This window comes from Saccostrea cucullata, unplaced genomic scaffold, assembly GCF_032062105.1.
Source record: "Saccostrea cucullata isolate Sc308-1 unplaced genomic scaffold, CSIRO_AGI_Scuc_v1 ctg8975, whole genome shotgun sequence".
In the NCBI taxonomy this organism is placed as follows: Eukaryota; Metazoa; Mollusca; class Bivalvia; order Ostreida; family Ostreidae; genus Saccostrea; species Saccostrea cuccullata.
In genome coordinates this window covers 1,759-26,564 of record NW_026925485.1, presented here as the reverse complement: position 1 = coordinate 26,564, position 24,806 = coordinate 1,759, and the positions used below count along the sequence as shown (strand labels likewise).

Sequence of the window (24,806 nt, the reverse complement as noted above, 5' to 3'; positions counted from 1 at the left end):
AGCCAAATTTAGTGGAATATTATACGGAGGTGCTCGTTATGAATCATACTGCTTTCCTGTTGGACAACGATTTGCACCAATAAATGAAGTAAGAATATATATTTTACACGGTTAATTTAGTAAAACTATTTGAAACACTTCTAAATAATACTCATTAAAATATTTTAACCTTCTGTTCATAAAAAAGATATGCAGACAGAAGCCGGTGACTATTGGAGATGGGCTCGACAATGATTGTGATGGTGATATCGACGAAGAAATTTGTTTTGATAACCAAGGTAAATTTGATTTTTTTTTCTGTTTTCGAAAGGATGCAAATGACACGTATAATGGCAATAAATACTTTTTACGAATTGTTTTTAAAGCTGACATGAACTCTTAAAAGGCATCGTTTTTCACCTTTGTACGAATTACTACATTCCTGTACGCCCTTGACTTACTACATTCCTGTACGCCCTTAGATTTCTTCGATTCCGCCATATTTATTTGAAACACATCTCCGATAGCATAGTTTTTAGAAATCCATAAACTGACCAAATACATGTTTTAAAAGTAAAAATCCAACAAAATCTAGAACTAGCATACTGAGAAGTAAATTATTTTTGAATGCATTTGCTGCAATATAGAAAAAGCACTAACACGGAATACATTCATGTACAGCAAAAGCCGTTTGGATATGCACGTATGCAGGTCGAGAAAACGCATCGAAAACATTTACCTGAATACTGCTTTCGTTAAAGGGATGTGCACATGTCGAAAGAAATATCCTTTTTTACTTTGAAATATGCATCACAGAAGTCATGTAATCCATTGCTAACTCAACAATAAAATATTGTCACCACATACGCTATAGCACTTGCCAACACGTGGTCCATGCCGATCAGTTTATTTGGTCAGGGGAAATTTCAAAGGTGGAAAGCTCACTGGTATTTTGGTTGATTTTGAAAAAATGAAAATATTTCTTTTTCAAAAGTAAATATTACTCTAGTCTGAATATATAAATGTAAATAAGATTTATGAACATGGCTTACATGTAACTACATCAAATTTATCATATATCATGCATCATTACACATCTTTCATCCTTCGAAGAGATTTTCCTGTGAAGGGGGGGGGGGTAATAAAACATGCATAACACTCTCCTAAAAGTAATTTGAAAAAGATCGGATGTCTATACTGGTACTATCAATAATTGATTTTAAAAAAATACGGTGTACTGACTTTTTTTAAATATAGACCTAATATAACTTGATTTAAAGTTATTTATAATTTTATACACAATAAACGAGTTTGATTCTGTGGTACATGAATGATCAAAATAGAATTGAATGTTAATTATATTTCTTGACATAATATTAATGATTAAATGATCAAAGCATATGGGAAGGGAGAGCAAACCACCGGTGAGAATTCCATATTCTACCTAAAATTAGCTTTTCTTTTTATTCCTCTTGTCTAAATAATTTTTGTCCAGATTCCTTACCTGAGGAGGTATTTGAGAAAGTTCCCACTGTTCACATTCCTGTGATGTAGATTTCACATTTATTTCCTATTCACTTTGGGCGTTTAGGTTAATTTTCTTGTCAAAAGTAAAATTATTTTTTCAATTATTGAACAATTTTTACATCCCCGCCTTAAAAAATCCTTGATCTGTCCCAAGGGCTAATAAATGGTACAGTAGAAAGTGCGTATGAATTTATACCTATTATAGCAATAACAGGTGATTACAGAGGAGAGAGAGAGAGAGAGTATGTGTGTTCAATGTACAAGAGTAAATAAAAATTATTCGTATTCAACCAGGTTTCACGTATCCCTACCCTAGCTTTTAGAAGTATCTCCCAAATATTCCTAGAAGTTATTTTTATTTTTAAAAAAGCTAGACTATCAGGCAGGGATACTGAAATTTCGAAAGACTTCCTGTACAGTTGTAACAACTTAATTAGAAAAAGTAACATTCCTCAAAACGTACATGCTTTGTGATAGGAGTGACACATTAAAAAATCTCAAAAACGGATTTGGAAATGTTTGTCTTTCAAGAATATTTAGATAACGGTCATGTCAATTATTTCTGCCCCCCCCCCCCCTGCTTAAAAAATACAAATGCCTAAATGTCAATCTAAACAGGGGATGGTCTTTATCCGCGTGTGTATTAAAGAACGTACGGATGTACACATAAAAATTTGTATTCTGGTGAAACAAGTTTAAGTCATTAGCTTGAACTCAATAATTACTGTATAAAAAATTACTTGGTTTAGATTTCAGATTAGTACTGAAACAAGCAAATTCAAAGAATTGTGGTCCCCGGCTTTCAGTGTCTTTTTCGGTGAGAGATCATTTCTATGACATATTGTGTCTAATTTGAAGATCCTATCTTATGCACATGTCAAATATGAAAGCCCTATCTCTTCTCAATATAAGGAAAAAGATGTGTTTGTGAAACACTGATGACACCGTATGCAACATAACGAAGATTTAACTTTTCTTAAATGCAAATGAAATATATAATTACCCAAAGTAGGGTTTTCAGACAAGAAATACGATTGTGAAATAAAAAATCTCTAGCACCACCTGTTCAAAAGTTATGACCAAGGATAAACTTTTGAAAGATAGGTCAAACTCCAAGGTGAAAGAGGTGAAAGGATCTGAGTTGTTGATTTCTTAAGAAAGGTCACAAATAATTCATATGTGAAGGATGAAAACTCGAACCCTAACCGTTCAATAGTTATGGCCAAGGTAAAAGTTTTTTGAAAAGTAGGTCAATCTCCAAGGTCAATGGTCAAAGTTCTTGCTATCCAATGAAAGGTCTTCTCACAAGGATTACAAGTGTGAAGAAGGAGAGCCCTAGCCCTTACCATTCAAAAGTTATGGTCAAGGTTATTTTCATAAGTACGGAAATCTCCTAGGTAAAGGTCAAAATTGTTGGTATCCAATGAAAGGCCTTCCAACAAAGAATACATATGTGAAATATTAAAGTCCTAGTTTCTACCATTCAAAAATTATGGTCAAAGTTAGAGATTTTTGATAAGTACGGACATCTACAAGGTCAAGGTCAAAGTTGTTGGTATCCAATGAAAGATCTTGCCACAAAAAAATACATATGTGAAATATGAAAGTCCTAGTATCTACCGTTCAAAAGCTGTGACCAACGTCAAGGTTTTTGAAAAGAAAGTCAAACTCCAAGGTCAAGGTCAAAGGGTCAACGTTCTTGGAATCCAATTGAAGACCTTGCCACAAAGAAAACATATTTGAAATATGAAAGCCCTAGCCATTACCGTGCAAAAGTACGGAAATCTCCAAGGTCAAGGTCAAAAGGTCAAAATTGTTGGTATCCAATGAAAGGTCTTGCAACATAGAATACATTTGAGAAATATAAAAGTCTTAGTTTCTACCATTCAAAAGATATGTCCAAAGTAAATGTTATGAATTTTTGTGTAAAAGTGGGTCAAACGTCAAGGTCAAAAGGTCAAATTTGGTGTTTCCCAAAGAAAGGTCTTGTCACAAGGAACACACATGTGAAATATGAAAGTCTTAGCTCCACTAAATCAAAAGTTATGAGCAAGGTTAAAGTTTTTGTGACGGACGGACAGCTAGACAGACTGACAGACATTTAGACTGACAGACTGACGGACAGACGAATGGGATTTAAGGCCGGTATACACGACGAGATTTGTAGTATAATACAAGTATTATAATACTTTTGTATTATAATATTCCAACGTGTTTTCCCCGCTATATTGTCCCCCGCTTGAAAAGTGGAGGATATTAATTTGGGTCTGTCCGTCCGTCCGTCCGTCCGTCTTTCTGTCTGTCTGTAACGCTTTCGTTTCAACACGATATCTCGAGAACCCTTTGAGCTTTCGCAATGACATTTTGCATAGCAACTCCCTATGGACTAAAGAAGAAACCTATTGATTTTGATGTCAAAAGGTCAAAGATCAAGGTCATAAATTCGCAATTCTGTCTTTTATAACACTTTCGTTTCCGCACGATATCTCAAGATCCCTTTGGGCTTTTGCAATGAAATTTTACCTAACAATTCCCTGTGGCCTAAGGAAGACCCCTATTGATTTTGAGGTCAAAAGGTCAAAGTTCAAGGTCGTAAATTTATACATTCTCTCTCTATGAAACACTATCATTTCCAGGCGATATTTCAAGAAGATTTTGAATTTTTGCAATTTAATTTTATACCAAAACTCCCTAGGACCTCCCTCACCCCTCTCAAAGTGTCCCGCTCCGTTTGTTTTATTAGTATTTATTGTATTACATGTTACTATTTTTAGCACAGGGGCATGAGGAGAGTTATTACGTATAAAACAGGTTTCGGTAAACTTTATATTCTTATTACATCTATTAGAACTGTTTAATAAAGGTCTTTTAATTAGACACCATGCATTCTGTAAAATTTTGACAATATCAAACGTGAATATATATATGTATGTGACTTCATGTTTGCATTTAATCTTCACCAGTTTGAACCGTCTTCGTGGTCTAGTGGTATGTCTCTCGCTTCAAATGTGAGAGGACCCGGATTCAAACCCCGGATGATCCATGTATCTTTTTTTCAAAAAACTTTTCTTAACTAAATAATAGTATTCAGCATGTGAAAAAGAAAAAAAAACTAGATATCATTCAGATGGTGACCATCTCAAAGGGCCCCGCTTTCAACAATGAACATGAAAATGTAAGGTTAAAGCAATATGAGCTGCATGTTTGACATCGGAAAATTTTATTGAAAATTTGTAATCAACTAATTTAATGACAGAAAGATAAATTATTTATAAACTTCTGTTGCTCATATTTGCAATGGATTTTTTTATTAGCTTTGATTGAAGGAAAATTGAATTATTGTCATCCTGTACAATAATGATTTGTTATATAAAACTGTATATTTGGTTGTACAGAAATATTTCTTCTGAAACATTTTTAAACTTTATATTGGGCTTATTGATCATAAAAGTTTAAATTACATACAAATTGATCATAATAGCACTTTTACCATAAAAATAAAATTCTTAAAGATACAGCTCATATTGCTTTAAGTTTAAAAGGTTTATTTTGAAGAGGAACATTTGTGTACAAAAGTGAAGGTAATTTAATATGACTTATCAGATAATTTTAATATATATATATATATATATATATATATATATATATATATATATATATATATATATATATATATATATATATATATATATATATATAAATAGTACAGTTATTTGGACATATATATATATATATATATATATATATATATATATATATAGAAGAGATATTAATATAGAAAGCAAAGAAATTCACTTTTACATGGATACCCACTTCCGCCCAAACCCGGGGTTGAACTCTCGACCTTCGGAATCTGTCTCCTAGCAGTGCAGGAACAGCGCGCTAGACCGCTCGGCTATCTAGGCAGGTCAAAAAAACTTGCTTTCGATGCCGATGGAATTCTTGCGGCGCTGCCCTACACTACACGGTCATTGAGAATAGAAGTGAGATACAGTTATTTGGACATTAGTTTTTAACACAGGATTGTTACCATATATATATATATATATATATATATATATATATATATATATATATATATATATATATATATATATATATATATATATATATATCAAAGTTATCTTGTATCCTCAGTTATATAAATTTACTGGAATTAAGGGGAAAAATGATGCACCAAACAAAGATTTTAAACATAGAGGCTAATTCTGACCATGACCTAGAAACTTCGACCAATATTAAAGTCACTGCACATCCATTGACCAGTGGCACTCTGCGAGTGAAATATGAGCCAGATTGGGCCAAGGAGAGAGAAGATATGCTCCAAATAAGGATTTTTCATAAAGTCTGCTATGACCTTGACCTTTGACCTAGAAACATGGTTTAAGGTCACTGCATATTGGTAACCCAAGGGCACTCTGTGGGTGAAGTATGAGCCAGATTGGGCCAAAGGGAGAGAAGATATGCTTTTCACGGACAAGAGATCTCACTGCATACTGGTTACCCAAGGGCACTCTGTGGGTGAAGTATGAGCCAGATTGGACTGACGGACGGACAGCCGGACGGACAGGACTGATCACTATAGGGCGCCCGCCGCCTGGGTTGTTGTACAAACTCATAAAATCATCATTACAGCGTGATAAATTTAATATTCCATATAAAAATAATCTTCTATACACATACACGTAATAAAGAATAAGCAATCAAATCTTTTTATCCATTTTGGCATATTTTATTTGCTTCAGTATATATATGTATAATCTAAGAATTCTACAAATTCAGTCAAGGCGATCAAACCCCCCCCCCCCCCCCCCCCCCGAACTGTGCATGGTTTACTTTTTTCCCTAAGCGGGGGACACAAATTCTCTGAATTAGCTTCTTTCTCTCTCTGTCAAAGTAATAAAAATGGAGGATGAGGCTCTGATAGCAGTGTCTATCATCGTACTATGCCTGCTTGATATACTCCACAAGTCCTTTTTTCCCCTTCCCATTAAGCCACGAGTTTTTCTATGTCTTCACTTGTAAAGTCGACCATTATAACCACATGCTTTTTTTAGTAATGATAAAAATTGGATGACCTCCAGTGTCATTACATTTCATTGGTTGAAAGAGAGGTTAGATAAGACTTATATTAGGAAATAGAGCATTGCTCTATTCTTAATACAGTTTTATAAGATTCGAAAAATCTTATGATACAATGTATTAAGAGTGTATACACAGTAAGATTTTGTATTATAATACAAATTTCATAATACAAAATATTACCGTGTATACCGGCCTTTAATGTCCCCACGCTTTCGCGAAAGCGGGGGACAATAATCAAATATAATTGACAAATAAATTTTGTAATGCAAAACAGCTGCAACCTATATATCGAATGTTTATTAGAACTTTCAGTTATACCTTGTGAACAGCAGGTTTTTTTTTTTGTTCCACTCAAATGAAAATTTCAAGTTTGTTACGATTTTACTGCTTTTTTATTTCAAGTTTATTCTGCATAAATTGGCGCAGTGTAAAAATGCGTACTCGAGCAACCAAATTTTTCTTCCAAATTTACATTTTCTTTCTTTTTCTTTATTACATTTGATTCAAATCAATACAATTATTAAGAACAGCGATTATTACGTTGTTTGTTGTTTTGAAATGTCGTGATCAACTCATGTGTTCTCAAAGGTTTTACCATCGGAGATGTGCACAAGTCGATAGCCAAGCCAAAAATCATACAAGTGTAACGAGTGCATTTGGGTATAAAGACAAGATATCTGAAAGAAATATGGCGGAATACGGCTATAGTTGGTATGAAACAAGTTGTACATAGATGAAAATGTTGCGCTTTTAAGAATTCATGTCAGCTTTAATGACATTATATCTTTTCAGACAATGACAATGACGGGAAAATGGATGAGGACTGTCTTACAGCAATAAGTATAGAAAATAAATACTTTTATTTTCCTTTTCAATGTTTTTTTAGCAAAATTATTATTCTATCTGAATTGTCAAAAGCAAATATCGAGGCACCTGGACTGAAAAGGCAGAAAAATCTTTTAAATAGGTACAATAGTTAGAACCACAGATTTGGGAACATCCATAACGACAACTCCAGGTTTGAACTTCACAAATCCTCCAACAACAAGTGTAAATACTGAGGAGTCAACGAGACCAACAACAACTGTCTCAAGTATCAAGCTACAAGCTACCAGACAATCTACAGAACTGACGACAATAACAACAAAAGCCCGAACAACTATCCACACAACTCTACAGAACTCTTCCAATATGGAAACCACACAAATTACAACTAAAAGATCAAAAACAAGCAATCAGCAGAACTGAAACAACAACGACAGCACGAACAACTATCCACTCAACCCAACCAAAGACTACTTTAAGCTCTCCCAAGACGGAAACCACACACATTACAACTATAAGATCAATATTAGACAAGCAAACAACAGAAGCGAGAACAACAACAACAACAGCACAAACACCTATGGAAACCACACAAATTACAACTAAAAGATCAACAATGGACAAGGTACCAGAAGGAGGGATGTCACCGAGTAGTAAGTCAATGTTATTAAATTTTAATATGTTACAAATTGAATCAAAGATTAACAATTGACTAAGCAATATTTACATAATAATTATGATAGCTTTTAAAAACGTTCTCTTAAATTTGAACTGCACAGATTTTTTTGTCTTTAGAGTCAGGCAAACGTAAAGTGTGATGAAGATAAGCTCATGCTAAATATCTACATATTTTTTGCAAGTATTCACATCGAATGCACCTTCTTGGTACCGGTTTAGCCTTTATGCAGTTTTGGGAGGCGTGGCTGTGGTAACAATAGGCTTACTGAGTGTCTGTTGCAAAAAGATTTGGGCTGCCTTGGCGAAACGTGATGATGATGACGATGATGAAGAGGAGCGAAAGAAATACAAAGAATACAACAACAGAAGGTTTAGGGCGCCACAAGTTAAACCTTTACGAGTGATGACGATGCAAAACATATGATGTCATATATACTCTTATATACTGTTGTTAAAAAGACGATGAATAGAACAATATTATAAAAGATAAGTAATTACTTTAAATTTTTTGTAGCCATAAGGAAAAATTCTTTTATTTTTTTCTGAGTACTTTACTTGTATACTGTCTCAATGGACATCGTTAGAGTCTTCTATAAAATTAAGCGAAATCGTTAATTTCAGATGATTCTATCGCTTGTAATAAATAATGAAGAAAGACTCTTTTTTTTTATATTTTCCTTTCACCGTTACTTTAAAAGAACGATGTTTTATGAACAATAATTTAAATTTAAATTTTTCTTTAGTCGTTCAAACACAGTTAACGTTCTAGCAAAACAAAAACCCAAAAAGTGGCCATGCTATGTTTTATGTGAGCATTCCTGTCTTGATATTTACCTAGATATTGCCTCGGTCTTACCCATAGGTCGACAACTTTCATTTCAAAGTGCCGAGCGCTTGACAAAAGAAAAAAAAATAATTTTTTTTCGACCAAGATCAGTCCAAAGTAATTAATAATGAAAAAGTGGGACTGAGATCAAAAGAGCTCACGACCTTCCGAACACGGAGCGAGCACTTTACCAAACCAGCTTCTGTGACATTATATTTTAAAGAGTTTTAATGAGTTTCCGATCCCTAATTTGCTAATGCTTCATTTATTTAGTTAGATATATTTTTTAAGCTTTAAGCTTTATTTCTATTAATTATTATTGTCATTTAAAATTAATTTCTCTTTCTTTAATATCAATAATATTATAATAAGCTTTTATAAGTATATATAAAGCTTACAAGGCAAAATCTCATATGCACATGTAAACCTGATAAGTTATACAAACTCTAATAAAAGAAAAACAAGGGGAAAACTTTTTTTAGAAGTACAAATCGAAGTTTTTAAAAACTTTTGGGAGTTAAATTTGTTTACCAACAATTAACTGAAATTGTTCAGTTGTTGTTTAACAAACATCCTTATAATCACCCTTGCTGGCGTACTGTAAGTACAAAGCTCATTGAGCTGGGTCACAAAATTCCTTTATGGAATTCTCGTACCAATGATCATTCTTGATAAAATGTTTAATTGTTTTGTTTTAACACGTTTGTTATTCATTGAACAAACATTGAATTACCGTGCATTTTCCTATTTTATAAAAAATTCTAATTCACTAAAAGAAATGCATCAACATATTTACGATGTTCTGGTATTTTTGTTAAAAATTTACTAGTGTATCATTTATTTTTCTTTGGACATAGGTTTCACAATGTATTCAGTTTGTTATGGTTTAGTCTGTTTCGTTATAAGTGCTAAATTTTGAAATGGGAAATTGTTGCTCCACATTGTATTCCGATACTATGAAATTTGACATGAAGGCAGACCAGGGTCATATAACGAACATAAAGGTAACACGGTTTGTAACGTTGAAATGTTGGAATTATCATTTTTATAAAACATTATTTAATACCATTTCACTGTTTCATGCCTTTGACTTGTTTTTATATTCCTATGAAGTAGAATTTATATAAAAACTCTAATGAAATTTCTTGCTAAGGCTTTCAATTCCATTTTTTATATGTTGCCGATTTATCGATTGACAAAATGTTTATTGATATTTAAACTCAATAAATCACAGTGATTTAAAATTGAAAGTAAATACAGGGTCTACCACGTGCGTGCCCACATCATACTTGGATTTTTTACTGAATATCTATGCTAATGTACAATGAAATGAACATGTACTGTATAACAACAACACTTTACACAATGTATCTGGGAACGACTTCATATATATTTTTTCACCGCCACTTCTCAACATTTATGGAGTTTTATTCAACAATAACTTGCACATGGTAATTCGATACAAGTACTGTTATATCAAATTAAAACAGTAACACTATTACCAAAGAAATTGATGTTACATCTATTTCGATAACAGTCAGCATTTCGAAAAATTGAATATATATTGTTAGATCGCATCTACGAGGGGTGATCAAAAAGTTCCACTTCTATATTTACAAAACCACAACATTTAAATTTGGTACACAAAGAGTGAAATGTTTTGTTTTTGCCCCGTGTTTGTGAACACAATGTGAAAATGACGTCATAAGGTAGATCACTTGTGACAAAAAATGGTTGAATCAGTCGTATTCGAGAAAAGAACGGCTGTAAAGTTAAACGTATATCTTGGAAATTCCTTTGCATAAGTTTATAATAATTTGTACACTGTTAATGAAGACAAAAGACTTGCCAGAAATCTCGTCATTAATTGGAATTATATCAAAAATAAAACAGACATTTCCTTTATTAAGCAATTTGATATGAAAGACCGCCAACTTACAGTTAGAAAAATAAATAAATATCTTTACAATTATATAATTATCAAATCCCTAAAATTGATGTTTAAACATATCAGATATGATAAAGTGAAGACACCTTTATTTCGATAACAGTCAAAAGACAAAGGACTTGGGTTTTGAAAAATTGAAAAGGATATCATTAACCACTCATTGCATAACAAGTGGATTGTTTTTGTTGTAAAAAATAACTTATTTGCAAATAAAACTTACAAATGGTTATAAGATCGCATTAAAATCAGAGAGGACTACTTTGAAAAAAATTCAACATTGAAACCCTATATCTCTTCTGTTTTGGAAGTTATATAATTAGTTCGCGAACTTTTTTATCACCCCTCGTAGAATGCCACATTTCCGACCTATTTTATGCCTTTGTTTTTATACGATTTTGACGCATTATAATTCCGTTTACCTGATCATAACAGAGTGCTCGCCGTGCGTATGATCCATTGACATCGATGCGTACCCCCTTCTAGTAGTAGTAGTAGTAGTAATCGTACTAACTTTGCCTTCTCCAATTAACGTATAATTTCATTCCACAGTGCTTGTAATACATTGAGTGTATACTGGAGTATATACCGAAAATGTTTTTTTTTTTTTTAAGGTATTCAATCCCTAAATAATAGGAACAAATTCAATGAAATTGAATACATATTAGATATATAGGCGTTGAATTCTCAGTTTATTTAGACATACTTCCTATTTATTACTATTAGTATGTATATCGGGATGTGTCCTAATTTATGACCTTGAAATTTGGTAAGAGTTATCTCCCATTTTTTTAATTAATAAAAAAAGTCAATTAAAAAAATTTTAACCGGTAAAAAAATTGTTTTCAATTGTCATTCTATTTTTAATGTTTCAATGCATCTTTCCACCGCACGATTTATTGATATTCAAATTATTTGAATTTCTATTTTGGCAAAATGCTTCTCCCCATAGACTTCAATGCAATCTTTGTGAATTAACTACTGCTTAATTAATTTTTTTTTTTTTATATAATATCAGAGGTTTTTCAAGTAACTAGGTTTAAGTAACCATACTGAAAAGTTACCGTTGTCGTATTTACGTGTAAAAATACAGATATATTTAAAAGTATTTTTTGAGAACACCTAATATAATATAGTTTATTAACCTTGCATAGTGCAACATTGTATACATGTATATCACGCTTACCAATGCAGTTTGTCACTTACTTCCCATATTTTGAATAAACTATGATAACATTAATGAAATTACACCGATAAACAAAGCATTTTAATCAGCTTTTGTTTTATAAATAATAAAAGAAAATATATATCAATATATCTATTGAAATTGAAAACAAATAAGGAAAAATATGTCTCATGTGAGTACGGTTTCCCGTCCTCTTTGCGGGTGTACAATGACTTTGAGGCCGAACAGCAGTGGAGGGAAATAGGAATAGATTAACACTGTCTGATGTGTGTTTTTGTTGGTCATTGACATACATAGCAAAAGCAGTACAGTTGCTTAATTTAAAAAAGTCTGTCTAGTTGTGTTTTGCTGGTCATTGACATAAATAGCAAAAGCGGTACAGTTGTTTAGTTAGTTTGTCTCGCTCCCTGATCTCAAACTCATTTGATTTCCTTTATCCGAAGAAACTTTCTTCTCTTTTTTTTGCCTCGCTTTGAAAATTGGTCGTTTACTCTGATCAAGCTGTTAAGTAACGAATTTAAACCATGAGAATGTGTTAGTGAAAAATATTACTGTCCAAATCTTGTCCCCCGCTTTAGCAAAAGCAAGGAGACATTAAATCTCATCCGTCTAGCTGTCAGTCTGTAAGTCTGTCATTCTGTTTAAAAAAAAATAACCTTGGTCATACCTTTTTATTGAGAAGAAATAGGACTTTCATACTACAGAGCAGCGATGAGGAAGGCACCAAATATATGAAGAACATTTCAATTTATTCATGTCACTTGCCAATATTATTTCCTATGTTATTATTATGACAAATGTACTAACTGTATTAACTTTACTAACACCGGGAGAACTGGTAATTTGTTAGAACTCATTTTGATCCTTTTGTGTGAAACAATAAAATATATTTGAATGAAATAAATAAGAGGTGTTTCATCAGTGATTTTGGGCCATATAATGAAGTTTTACATTACATGTTTACTGAATACGAAGCAGGCATGTAAAAATATTTGCCTTGAAACATGCAATAGGACAAATTGTATGATTAGTTTTACCGGTATATGTCTCAGACGGGCATAACTGTATTTGTCAGAAAAAAACGAGTAACTAAATAATGACTACTCTTACAGTCTGAAACGCATGAATATTGGGTCATAATGTTTTTAACAGGGTGAAACAAATGGGATATTATATGTTTATTTTCAATTTTTGGATCTTTTTAAAAATATAGGATAAAATGAACTTGTCACCCTAAGGAAATGATCTAAAAATATTATGCATAAAAAGAATATTTTCTTAATCATAATTTTTTTTCAGTGGAAGAAATTTGTTTTTTACCGAATCTTAATACGTCACTTTACATTTTCTATGACCTATATTAAGAGTTTTTTTAATTTCACATTTTATTTGGTAGAATCTTCAAAATAGAGTAAAATTCATTCATATTTGTATACATGAGCTAGAAGAACAAGATATTGATAATATGTATATTCTTAGCTCTAAACGTTGCATTATAGATAAAACGTTTAATTGCCTAATAGCAGATCTATCTAAATGTTTAGTAATTATTTATAACCAATCAGATCCTTCAATTCTTACTTGATAGATTGTCTCTTACTGTTTCCTGTCTATGATACGTTAACATCGCTTAACCACTTGTATTTCTTATCCGTAAAAGGTAATCTACGTAGGATGTAAATTAACATGTAACTTTGAATGACATTAGAAAATTTATTTCAAATGAGATATAAATGAAAATTTTAAAAATCCAAAACATTATTGTAAGGTTCCTCTTGATTGAAATAAAATGAGGCAACTACGTATTGTATTTCTTGGAGCAGAGCGGGTAGGGAAAACGAGTATTATTAAACAATTCCTGTACGGATCTTTTCAAGAAGCAACCGAGCCAACTCTTGAAAACTGTTACAATGAAACTGTTTGCCTCCCTAGTAAGTATAGATAATGCTTCGAATAATTTTCTCATAGAAAATGAAATTATTTTAAAAATTTTTTTTAGTTTTGTGTTCCCAATTTGATATTTAAAAAAATCATATTTTTTCATCGTCTTTATAATTTCTGCAGACGGCTTATTTCAACAAGTTCAAATCATCGATACTTCAGGCAGCAATGAGTTTCCCGCCATGCAAAACCTTAATATTAGGAATGGAGACGATTTTGTCGTGGTGTATGCAGTAGATGACCCCCAGTCATTCCATCAGGCCCTCTCACTTGTTAAAAAAGTCAAAGACATTAAAGGTAAATATTGATATATCTGATCGAATTAAACAAAAAATTGTTTTCTTATTTCATGCTAATGAAACAGTTAAAGTCAGTACAAATTTTGACTTAATTATTTTTTGAACATTTCAGGAAAAGACTTCAGCAGGATAATTCTTGTGGGAAACAAGATAGACAAAACGAATTCTAGAAAAGTAACTACTGAAGAAGTTCTGAAGAAATCAGTAACCGAGGAAATGCTCTGCTTTACTGAAACAAGTGCTAAACTGAACTGTAACATTAGATGCCTTTTCCAAATTATTTTAAGGAACTACGTGAAGTCAGATGATTTATATTTTAAGAAGAAAAACAGAAAAATATCGAAATGTAAAGTTAAGAGCTTTTCGGGTTCCTGTGTTAAAGCTAGGAAACCCTCAGTGCAAAGTCTTGTATACTCACTTTATACCAAAAATAATTAAGGTCTTCCGTCTTCACGGAAGACCTTATAGTGATTCTATTGTTTCTTATTATTATTATTATTATTATTATTATTCTTTTTTTTTTAGACAAAATTTTGTGCAGGCGATTTCTCGTAAACTATTCGGTGGATTTCAATGAAAATTTCAGGAATTATAGGTCATTATATGAATTTTATATAAAATTCCGTTTATTGGAAAATTCGCTACCAGTGCCAAGTTATGGGCAATTTCCTGATTTTAAAATGCAATTTTGTCTTCGAATGTTCTCGAAAACGGCTCAAGATATTAACTGGAGACTTGTTAGAGATGATAGACCATGAGTCATAGATGTGCAATTTTGCCTTCGTTTGCGTCGTCAGTACTTCCGGTCGCTACAGGAAGTGAATTCAAAATGTGCACTTTTTCAACTTTTTTTGCTTTTTAATATTTTTCTTTGATATAATTAATGGTAATTAAGATCCTATTGGAAAGGCCAAATATATAATTTATTTAAGAATTGATCAATCCACACAATAGATATTCGCAAAAAATCTGAAGCGTGTCCAAGATGGCGGCGGTCTCCGTAAACTCCGCCATTAAGCAAGTCGGGTTCTAGAAGGTCAGCTGAGCGTTTACATGAACGAAACTTCTACCAAAAAGATTTAAGAAATGTAAAGGATTCTTTAGATTGCTACATCGCAATTACGTTGCATTGAGTATAGTTTTGATATGAGATTTCCTCAACCTTCTATTGAAATTGCTTTTGTCTGCATTTCATAGGAGAACACAACATGACTACAAGTGGAAATACGATGACTACAGTCTTTTGTTTTGCACCAGGGAACACTTATCCTAAACCATGGTTATAAGTAATAGCTTTTCAAGAAACTTGCCTGACTTAATATTCACTATGTTTCTGAAATATTACTTGACTTCTGTTAATTTTACCTCGCAGGCTCATGACATATTAAATGAATAGAAAAGACAAAAATAAGAAAAACAATTTTTTAAAAGATTGTTTATTAAAGGTTATATAAATATTCTTGTAATAAATGCAAGTTTTTGAACATGAAGAGTAGCAGATTCCTTGACCGTCGGAGGTCGAGTGATTTTTTTTCAGTGAAACATTCCAGTCTTTTCATGAACGTGTAACTCAATCTCCACTTTGGGTGTAAACAGGATACAAAATTCGTGGAAAATCTTACCGAATTCAGAGCTTTAGTGTTACTTGGCCGTAGACGATATTATATTTGTATAATGTGATAAATATACTTTCTTACGATCGAAATTCCGGTTATAAGAGCATACATTTCTAATTTTCATTGAAGCTATCAGATCCATTAGATAGATCAAACATTTCAAAGGAATAGCGTGAAGAACTACTTGTGACGTTTGGCACGAAATAATGTATCATGGCTTCAGTAGTAGACAAATGGCGACAATAGTGCAGAAATATATAGCATTGGCATGCATGTATGTATATGGTTTTGCATGGAATAAAACGTTGAATACATATCGAATAAAGGAAAGAAAACAGTATCATCTGTTCATCACTTAGATAATCTATCCTAAAAATTACTGTTAAAACTCAAGTAACAAATTCCGATGTGATCATCTTGAGCAAGTTTGGTGCGAAGATTTACTCGTGGCGTTTAATGCAAAATTATGAAAAGTGACCGCCTTTCATTATTCTAAGACAGATGAATTGTTTCAGAAGTAATATACAAGTAAATTTAGAGATGTGGTCCCAATAGCGTAACAGTAAGCGCTTTGTATTTCCATGCTGGCGATCCGGGTTCAATCTCCTTTGTTTCCATAAAAAGTTTTATCTCTTTTTCAGCTCGATTTTGTGAGGGTTTTTTTCAGAATCGGACGGAAGACCTCTCGTTGCTCGCAACGAGTTTCTTTTCTAGTTATATAAATGTTTGTCCAGCTTAATGTTATTCAGATGTAATTTTTTCGGTAGATAAAATTATGTTTATAAAATATAACACAAGTAATTTGTAAATTTGCATACAACTTAAACACTTAAATAAATGTTTATTACTTGCACTTTTTTGATTGTTTTTATGTTAAATTTTTCATTATTCAGAAGTGTTTTCCTTGTGACAAAACCTTTCTTTGGGTACCACCAAATTCCACGTCTTGACCTTGGAGTTTAACCCATTTTTAAAAAATCCTTTGCTGTCACTTTTGAAAAGTTAGTACTAAGGATATTTCATAGTTTATCCCTTGTGATGCATGTAGGACCTTCCTTTTGATACCAACATTTTTGACTTTTTGTGCCCTCCTTCGAAGAAGAGAGGGCATATTGCTTTGCTGCTGTCTGTCGGTCGGTCGGTCTGTCGGTAGGTCTGTCGGTCTGTCGGTCCACTTAGTTTCCGTTCATTTTCTTTACAACCGTTGCACATATTGAAATGAAATTTGGTATAAAGATATATCAGATTAATATCTAGGTCAAATTTTGTTTTGGGTTCGATAGCGCCATTTTTCACAGAGTTATGCCCCTTGGACTAAGAAAAATTCCAATTATTTGCAGTTTCCGTTCATTTTTATCGCAGAGGATATAAACATACTGAAATGAAATTTAGCATTCAGATTTCTCAGATGAATATCTAGGTCAAGTTTTGTTTTGGATACCATCGCACCATTTTTCACATTTTTGACAAAGTTATGCCCTTTTGGAGGTTGCACTTACTAGAAAAAATTTAGTATTCAATTTTGATGAATATCTAGGTCAGGTTTTGGGATTGCGCCATTTTTTTTTACAGAATTATTCCTTACAAAATCTTATTTGCAGTTACATTAACCTTGAAATGAAATTTAGTATAAAGAATTATCAGCATAAATATCCCTTAAGTTCTGTTTTGGGTACTTGAAAAAGTTAAGCCCTTTTGATATACGGGGATAGTGTTTTTCAATGTTTAAATTTCGTAGCAAAATTAAACACATCTTGATTTGTATGAATTCTGATGTCGATTATAAATTGATGTATATTGTGTTAATATTCATTAATTGACTGAATTTTACATTAATTAACAGTATGTATATAATTTACACAACCCACTATTCATATGAATCAATAATTTCATTAAACTTAATAATTTATATATTTGTGTGAATGATTAATTTCCTTTTATTGATAAAAAAAAATAATTTTTCCACGATTAAGGCGTTCGTGATATGGAAGATGTAACTCTATTGTTAATTAAGGTTTTCCTTTTCCAACGGAAGACCTTCTACTGATTCTGTTGGTAAAGATTATTATTCTTTTTTTCTTCTTCTTCCTAGACGCCAACTTTGAGGCCTCATATCTCGCTAATTTCTCAAAGGATTTCGCTCAAATTTTCAGAGAACTGTTTAATAAAGGTTAAAGTAGATATCATGCATTGTGTAAAATTTTGACAACATCGAACGTGAATGTATAAATGTATGTAACTTCATCTTTGCATATAATTTTCGCTAGTTTAAAGCGGTTCCGTGGTGTAGTGGTATGTCTCTCGCTTTGACTTCCGGTTTAGTTTTTGCAGAGTGAGCACGAGGAAATTTCGCTTGCGGAAAATTACCTATAGTGTTATCTGTAAGTGGTGAACCCCTACCATTTGTCTTTTGACAGAAGGTGGACTGTATATATGTTCGTATTTTGTGTGTACATGTATATATTTTGCAATTTCATTAGTTTTTGAACATTTCGTGTAAAAAAAGTGAAGGCCATCTTGGCGGATCAAACAATATTTCTGTATCCAGAAAGTACAGTAGAGAACATTCCTTAATTGTAAATGTCAAGGATAATTCTCAGATTAAACCTACAAATATAATCAAATTTGTACATGACAATTGTGGAATTGGAACTTTGTATGCTTGTGTACCCAAATCTGGGAATCTCTACTAAATCACGTTAGATGGGAATGCACCAACACAGTATTTACTTGAAGGTGTCAAAGTGGGCGACAAAATATTTGAATGTCATGAGGTTGTACAAAGTTCAATTGTGGTCAGTTTCTTGCACCTTCCAGCATATATTGATGATGAAGAAATTGAACAAATATTGAGATCACTGAACGTTGAAATATTATCATAAATTAATCGTAGATATTATCCAGGTACACAAATAGCAGACGGAACACGTTATGTACGAGTTAAATTGCCGTCACACATGACCTCTTTTTCTTATACGGTGAGGTTTAGAAAGGAATATTACAGGTGTATACACAATGGACAGGTTAAAGTGTGTTCGCTGTGTTATTCGTGTGACCATTTATTCAGGTCATGTCCTCAATTCGTTTGCTTCAAGTGTACACAGCAAGGACATTATGCAAGAGTCTGCAAAACGCCATTATGTGATAAATGTGGGGGATGGGAACACAATTGTCATTGTGACAATGATTCAGAGGATGACGATAACGACGAATGCCAAAGATCAGAGACAGAGGTCAATGAAGAGGATGAAAGCAGTGAACAAATAAACATTGACTCTGAAGGGGCACATGACGGGATTCATGTTGATGACGACACAGAGGAGAGACCAGAAAAAGAGAAGAGAACAATAAAGAGAATGAAATTATAAAACCAGGCCAGAATGAAAAAAATGGAGGATAATCGGGATATAGAAATAGACTCTTCTGTCCCAGCTGATGCCCCTGTTGATGGCAGTCAAACAGAAGAAGAAGAAACGGGAGACAATTTGGAGTCCGACACGGAAATCGTGGTGAACATGGCCAATGGGAAAAAGAAAAGGAAAAAGCAAAACAATGCCCTGTTCACACGACGAGTTTAATTCGCAGTAAATTAATGCGAAGTAAACTAATGCGAATCAAATTAATGCGAATTAAATTGCGTTCACACGACAGCTAATGAGAAGTAAACTAATACGAATTAAATTTTTTCTTCTACAGTCAGGCGTCAGTAAGTCTATTATGACGTCATTTGTAGATCACATCATGTATGCAGAGCTATCCTTTGATACATCATGTAGTGGCTACAGGTATTCATTGATTTTAGTGATTAACATACTTTCCCTCAATTTTTGAACCAAATATAGCACAAATACCTATATATAACCACCAACACGTGTCCTGTGACTTAATTCTGGCCTTAGACATGCGTCAAAATTTAATTCGAATTAGCTTCGCTTAGCGTTCACACGGAGCTAATGCGAAGTAATTTAAAGCGCAGTATACTAATGCGAATTAAAATAATTCGGATTAAATTATACGTGTGAACGCTAAGCGAAGCTAATTCGCAGTAAACTTACGTTTAATTCGAATTAAACTCTCCGTGTGAACAGGGCATAAGAAGAAGAGTAAAGCAAAGAAAAATAATTAGCAATGGAGATGATACTTCCTTTCTTTTTCATTCTAAAGGTTTTGATTACCTCCTGGAACTGTAATGGGTTACGAAATATAGATAAAATGAAAAAATGTTGTCAAATTATTTGAAAAAAAAAATTCGACATTATTGCATTGCAAGAAACTCATTGGGACGATGACTTAGTTCAAAACTACAAACATATATGGAACGGAAAAATTATTTACAGTAAGTTTGTTACGCCAGCAAGAGGTGTTGCTTTTTTAATAAAGAATAATATCAATTCGTATGTAGATTTTCTTCAAAGTTTTAATAGAAGATTTTTACATGTTAGATATAAAGAAAATGATGAAATTCTTGACATCATCAATATATATGCACCAAATGATATTAAAGTAAGGACGATGTTTTTTCAAAGAATTTTGAAAGTTATCCCTGTTACACAAAATCTTATGATTATGGGAGAATTTAATAAAACACTTAGCGAAGCTGATAGATGTGGAAAAACAAATCATAAATATGACCAGAGTTATAAAGCATTAATAGAAATAATGAATAAATTTCATTTTATTGATATATGGAGAAAAAGAAACGAAAGAGAACTTGTATTTTCATGGAAACGTATTATTGAAGAGAATCTTGTACAAAGCAGAATTGATTATATATTGGTCTCTAACGATCTACGTATTTTTTTTAAAAGAATATTATATATTCAAATACATCTTGTAGTGATCATTCAATGGTAGTTTTATACTTTAGTACTGATGTGTGTGAAAGAGGTCCAGGTGTATGGATACATAATAATTCCTTATTGTCGGATAAACGGGATAATACATACAAAGAATAATAGAGATCATTGAACAGGAGAAGTGTTGTCAGTTATATAATAATTCATTATTAGTGTGGTGGGATAATCTAAAATATAAGAGAAAGAAATTTGCACAATGTTATAGCAAAACGAAAATAAAAGAAAAGAACAGAGAATTTTATAGAATTCAAAATGCTTTACAGAGAATGTCCCAAAATATTGCAAATGGTAGTAACATTAATATAGAAAAATATGAAGCATTAAAAATGGATTTGAAAGCATTGGAAAATGAAAAATGCAGAGGAGCTATTTTGAGGTCTAAAGCTCAATGGGCAAATGAGTCAGATAGATGCACAAAGTATTTTTTGAATTTCGAAAAAGAAGAGACAAGAGTCTAATACAGTTAAAGAATTGATTGATGAGGAGGGGATAATTAAGAATGACACTGATTCTATTTTAGATTTACAGTATCAATTTTATTCTAAACTATATTCTTCAGTGACAATTGAAAGTAAGGACAAGCTTTTATCTTTTGTTGACAAAAAACTTAATGAAACAGATGTTGACATGTGTGAACAGGCTATTGACTGTGATGAAATAGATAAGGCTGTAAAAGGAATGTCAAATAACAAAAGTCCAGGTTCATATGGGTTAACTGTTGAATTTTACATAATGTTTTTACCACAACTGTTGCCTGTTTTATATAAAATTTATCAAGAGATAGAAATGCAAGGCCATTTGTCACATTCTATGAAGATGGGTATTATTACATTGATATATAAGAAAAAAGGTGACAAACGATGTTTAAAAAATTGGAGACCAATTAGCCTACTTAATGTTGACTATAAGATAATAGCGAGAGTGATGGCCAATAGGTTATCGGAAAATCAAACTTGTTGTGTTATTGGTAAAGATATTGCTGATACGCTGATTAGTATAAGAGATATTATAGATATGGTTGAAATGGATATCTTAGAAGGATATATAATTAAAATAGATCAAGAAAAGGCTTTTGACAGAGTAAGTCATGTTTATTTACTCGATGTTTTGAAAGTTTTTGGATTTGGACCAATTTTTAGAAAATGGATTAGTATATTTTATACAGATATTTACAGCAGTGCAAAGAGTAATGGATTTTTAACCAAATATTTTCCGATTAAAAACTCTGTGAGACAAGGTTGTCCTATTTCTGCATTATTGTATGTATTGTCATCAGAACCTTTAAGTTGTTTTATAAAAAGTAATGCAAGCATTGTAGGAATTCCTATACCAATGTCTAATGAACGTGCATTGATGTTTCAACATGGTGATGACACAACTCTGGCAACGTGTGAGATGAAATCTATTTTTGAAATTTTGAAAATGTTTGATTTATATGGAAAAACTTCTGGTGCAAAAATTAACAAACAAAAATCTGAAATAATGTGTATTGGAACTGCAAAGTTATTAGAGCATGAAAAAGATTTACTATGTATTTCAGAAACAAATGTAATGAAAATTTTAGGCATATATTTTGGAAAGAGCAAACAGGAATGTGAAAACCTAAATTGGAGAGTTAAAGTGCAGAAAATAAAACAATTATTAAATTTTTGGAGATTAAGAAAGTTAACAATTCAAGGAAGAGCAGTAGTTATAAATACATAATTTATGTCAAAATTGTGGTATTTTTTTAGTGTAATATCAATGCCTAAATGGGCTATAGAAAGTATTCAAAGGGAATGTACAAATTTTTTATGGAATTATGGTAAACATTTAGTCTCCTACAAAACAATAATTGGAGAAAAAAGAGAAGGTGGTTTGAATGTTATTGATATATATGTTAAAATGTTAGCCTTCAGACTGAAGACTTTAGCAAAATATATATGCAATGAAAAATACTTTTTATGGAAGTTAACAGGTAGATATTTTTTGTCAAAAATTTGTAGTTTGAGAGCCGGGTTTGAATTATTTTTATTAAGATTTGATAAGAAAGATCTTCAGTTTCTCCCTCAGTGTTATAAGGAGATGATGGATGCATGGTATGCAATAGAAGATAGTATAGAATACAAGAAAGATAATAATGATATTTATGATTATTGTTTATTTTGTAATCCACAAATTGTTACAAATAGTAAGATGTTGAAATGGGATCATTTTATCAGATCAGGTATTTCGCATGTAAAAGACATTACTTATGAGGTTATACCTGGTTTTCTACCCGTTTCTTGTATTATAGAAATTATTCAAGAGGAGAATCCTGATACAGATGTCAAAACTATCAAAGAAAATTATATATGTTTGAAATCAGTTATTCCAGATGAATGGAGAAAAATTAATATGTTTGTGAAACTGAATATACAAGAAATAATTTTGTGCCTGATTTTTGTATCAAATTCAAAGATCAAAATATGGTCTTCAATTCCTGTACTGTACGGATATTTTATAGATTACTTATTGCTGTTTCAGATCAATTCTGGTGTAAAAAATTTCAAATGGTTGATCAAAATTACATAAAACAAAGATGGTTGATTTTATGGGAACCATTTAAACCGCCAGACTTTATTGAAATAGACTTTAAAGTCTATCATAATATTATTTTTACGAATGAAAAATTATTTAAAATTGGGAAGATAGAGTCTAAAGTTTGAGCTGTTTGTGAATCAGGTACTGAGGATATGTTTCATCTTTTTTTAGAATGTAAAGAACTCCAAGATTTTCAGAAGAATTTTGCTATTTATCATCTAGAATCGTTCTTGAAAGACTGTTAAAATAGTGTATATAATACCTTGAATTTTGAAAATATATTTCTAAATGGTTTTACAATGAAACTCAAGTTAATTTTTTCTTTCTGAATTTTTTTCTTTCAATGTGTAGAATTTCAATCTACAAAAGAAGACAAATATATTTACAGAGTGGCAAACTTATTGATGTTACAAAATTGTGCAAATGTATGTTGAGACATTATATTTCATATTATTTTCATTATTTGTGCATTGATGAAAACAGAAAACGAATATTTTATAAAAAGTTTTTGAACAGAAATCATATTGTGAAACAAACTGAAGGCATACTTTTATTTATTTTATTTAAACAAACTTATGTGATTTTTATTTCCCATTTTAATATTGTTGTCACTTAATTGTTATAAGTGTATACAAATGAATATGAATATATCAATAAAAGAGAAAAAAAAAGTCTCTCGCTTCACATGTGAGAGGGCCCGGGTTCGCATCCCGCGGGTGATCCAAGTTTTTTTTTTGAATACTTTTTTTTTACTAAATGATAGTATTCATGTGAAATGAAAAATTGATAAGGTCTGGCTTGTACAAACTCAAAATCATCATTACACATAATAAAGAATAAGCAATCAAACTTTTATATCCATATTGGCATATCTTATTTGCTTCAGTATACATGTATACATTTAATAATTATACAAATTCAGTCAAGGGGATCCGACCCCCCCCCCCCGAACTGCGCATGGTTTACTTTTTCCCTAAGCGGGGGACACAGATTCTCTGAATTAGCTTGTTTCATATATTGCTTGTTTCCCCCGTATACACAAAACTAACTATAAAGCAAACTGACTTTCATTTTCAAAAAAAATCTTTAGTAAATTCTAAATATTTCTTCACTTTCGAAGTGGATAGCAGCATTTCTATCCATGTCCAACTTCGAATTCTAACATACATTAATTAACTAAATAATTTTAAATAAATTTTTTAGAATACTTAAACGATGTTCAATGGAAATAATCATTTAAGCCATCCATGATTGACCATTGATTAATGATAATATTTATTACATAAATGAGCACCTAGTTGCTTCTTGGCTTCGTGGTTTAAGGGACAAATAAGTGTTCCTAATTTTTTCATAACTATAATAAACTTCTGGGAACATAAAATTTTATGAAATATGGAGATAACAAAGAGTATTCAATCTCAAAAGTCCATTGATACAATACAAATCTGGAGACGGGATCAGGCACCACGGAGGAGCAAGCT

The 24,806-nt window shown here is 31.9% G+C and overlaps 1 protein-coding gene across 1 annotated transcript; it reads left to right on the top strand.

Moving 5' to 3' along the window:
• Window positions 1-8,032: 8,032 nt before the first annotated feature.
• On the top strand, window positions 8,033-14,729 carry LOC134268951 (GTP-binding protein Di-Ras2-like). Its single transcript, XM_062751183.1, has 5 exons — window positions 8,033-8,069; window positions 8,277-8,463; window positions 8,838-8,902; window positions 14,116-14,289; window positions 14,404-14,729. The coding sequence occupies exons 1-5, from the start codon at window positions 8,033-8,035 to the stop codon at window positions 14,727-14,729; spliced, it is 789 nt and encodes a 262-aa protein (XP_062607167.1).
• The last annotated feature ends 10,077 nt before the right edge of the window (window positions 14,730-24,806 follow it).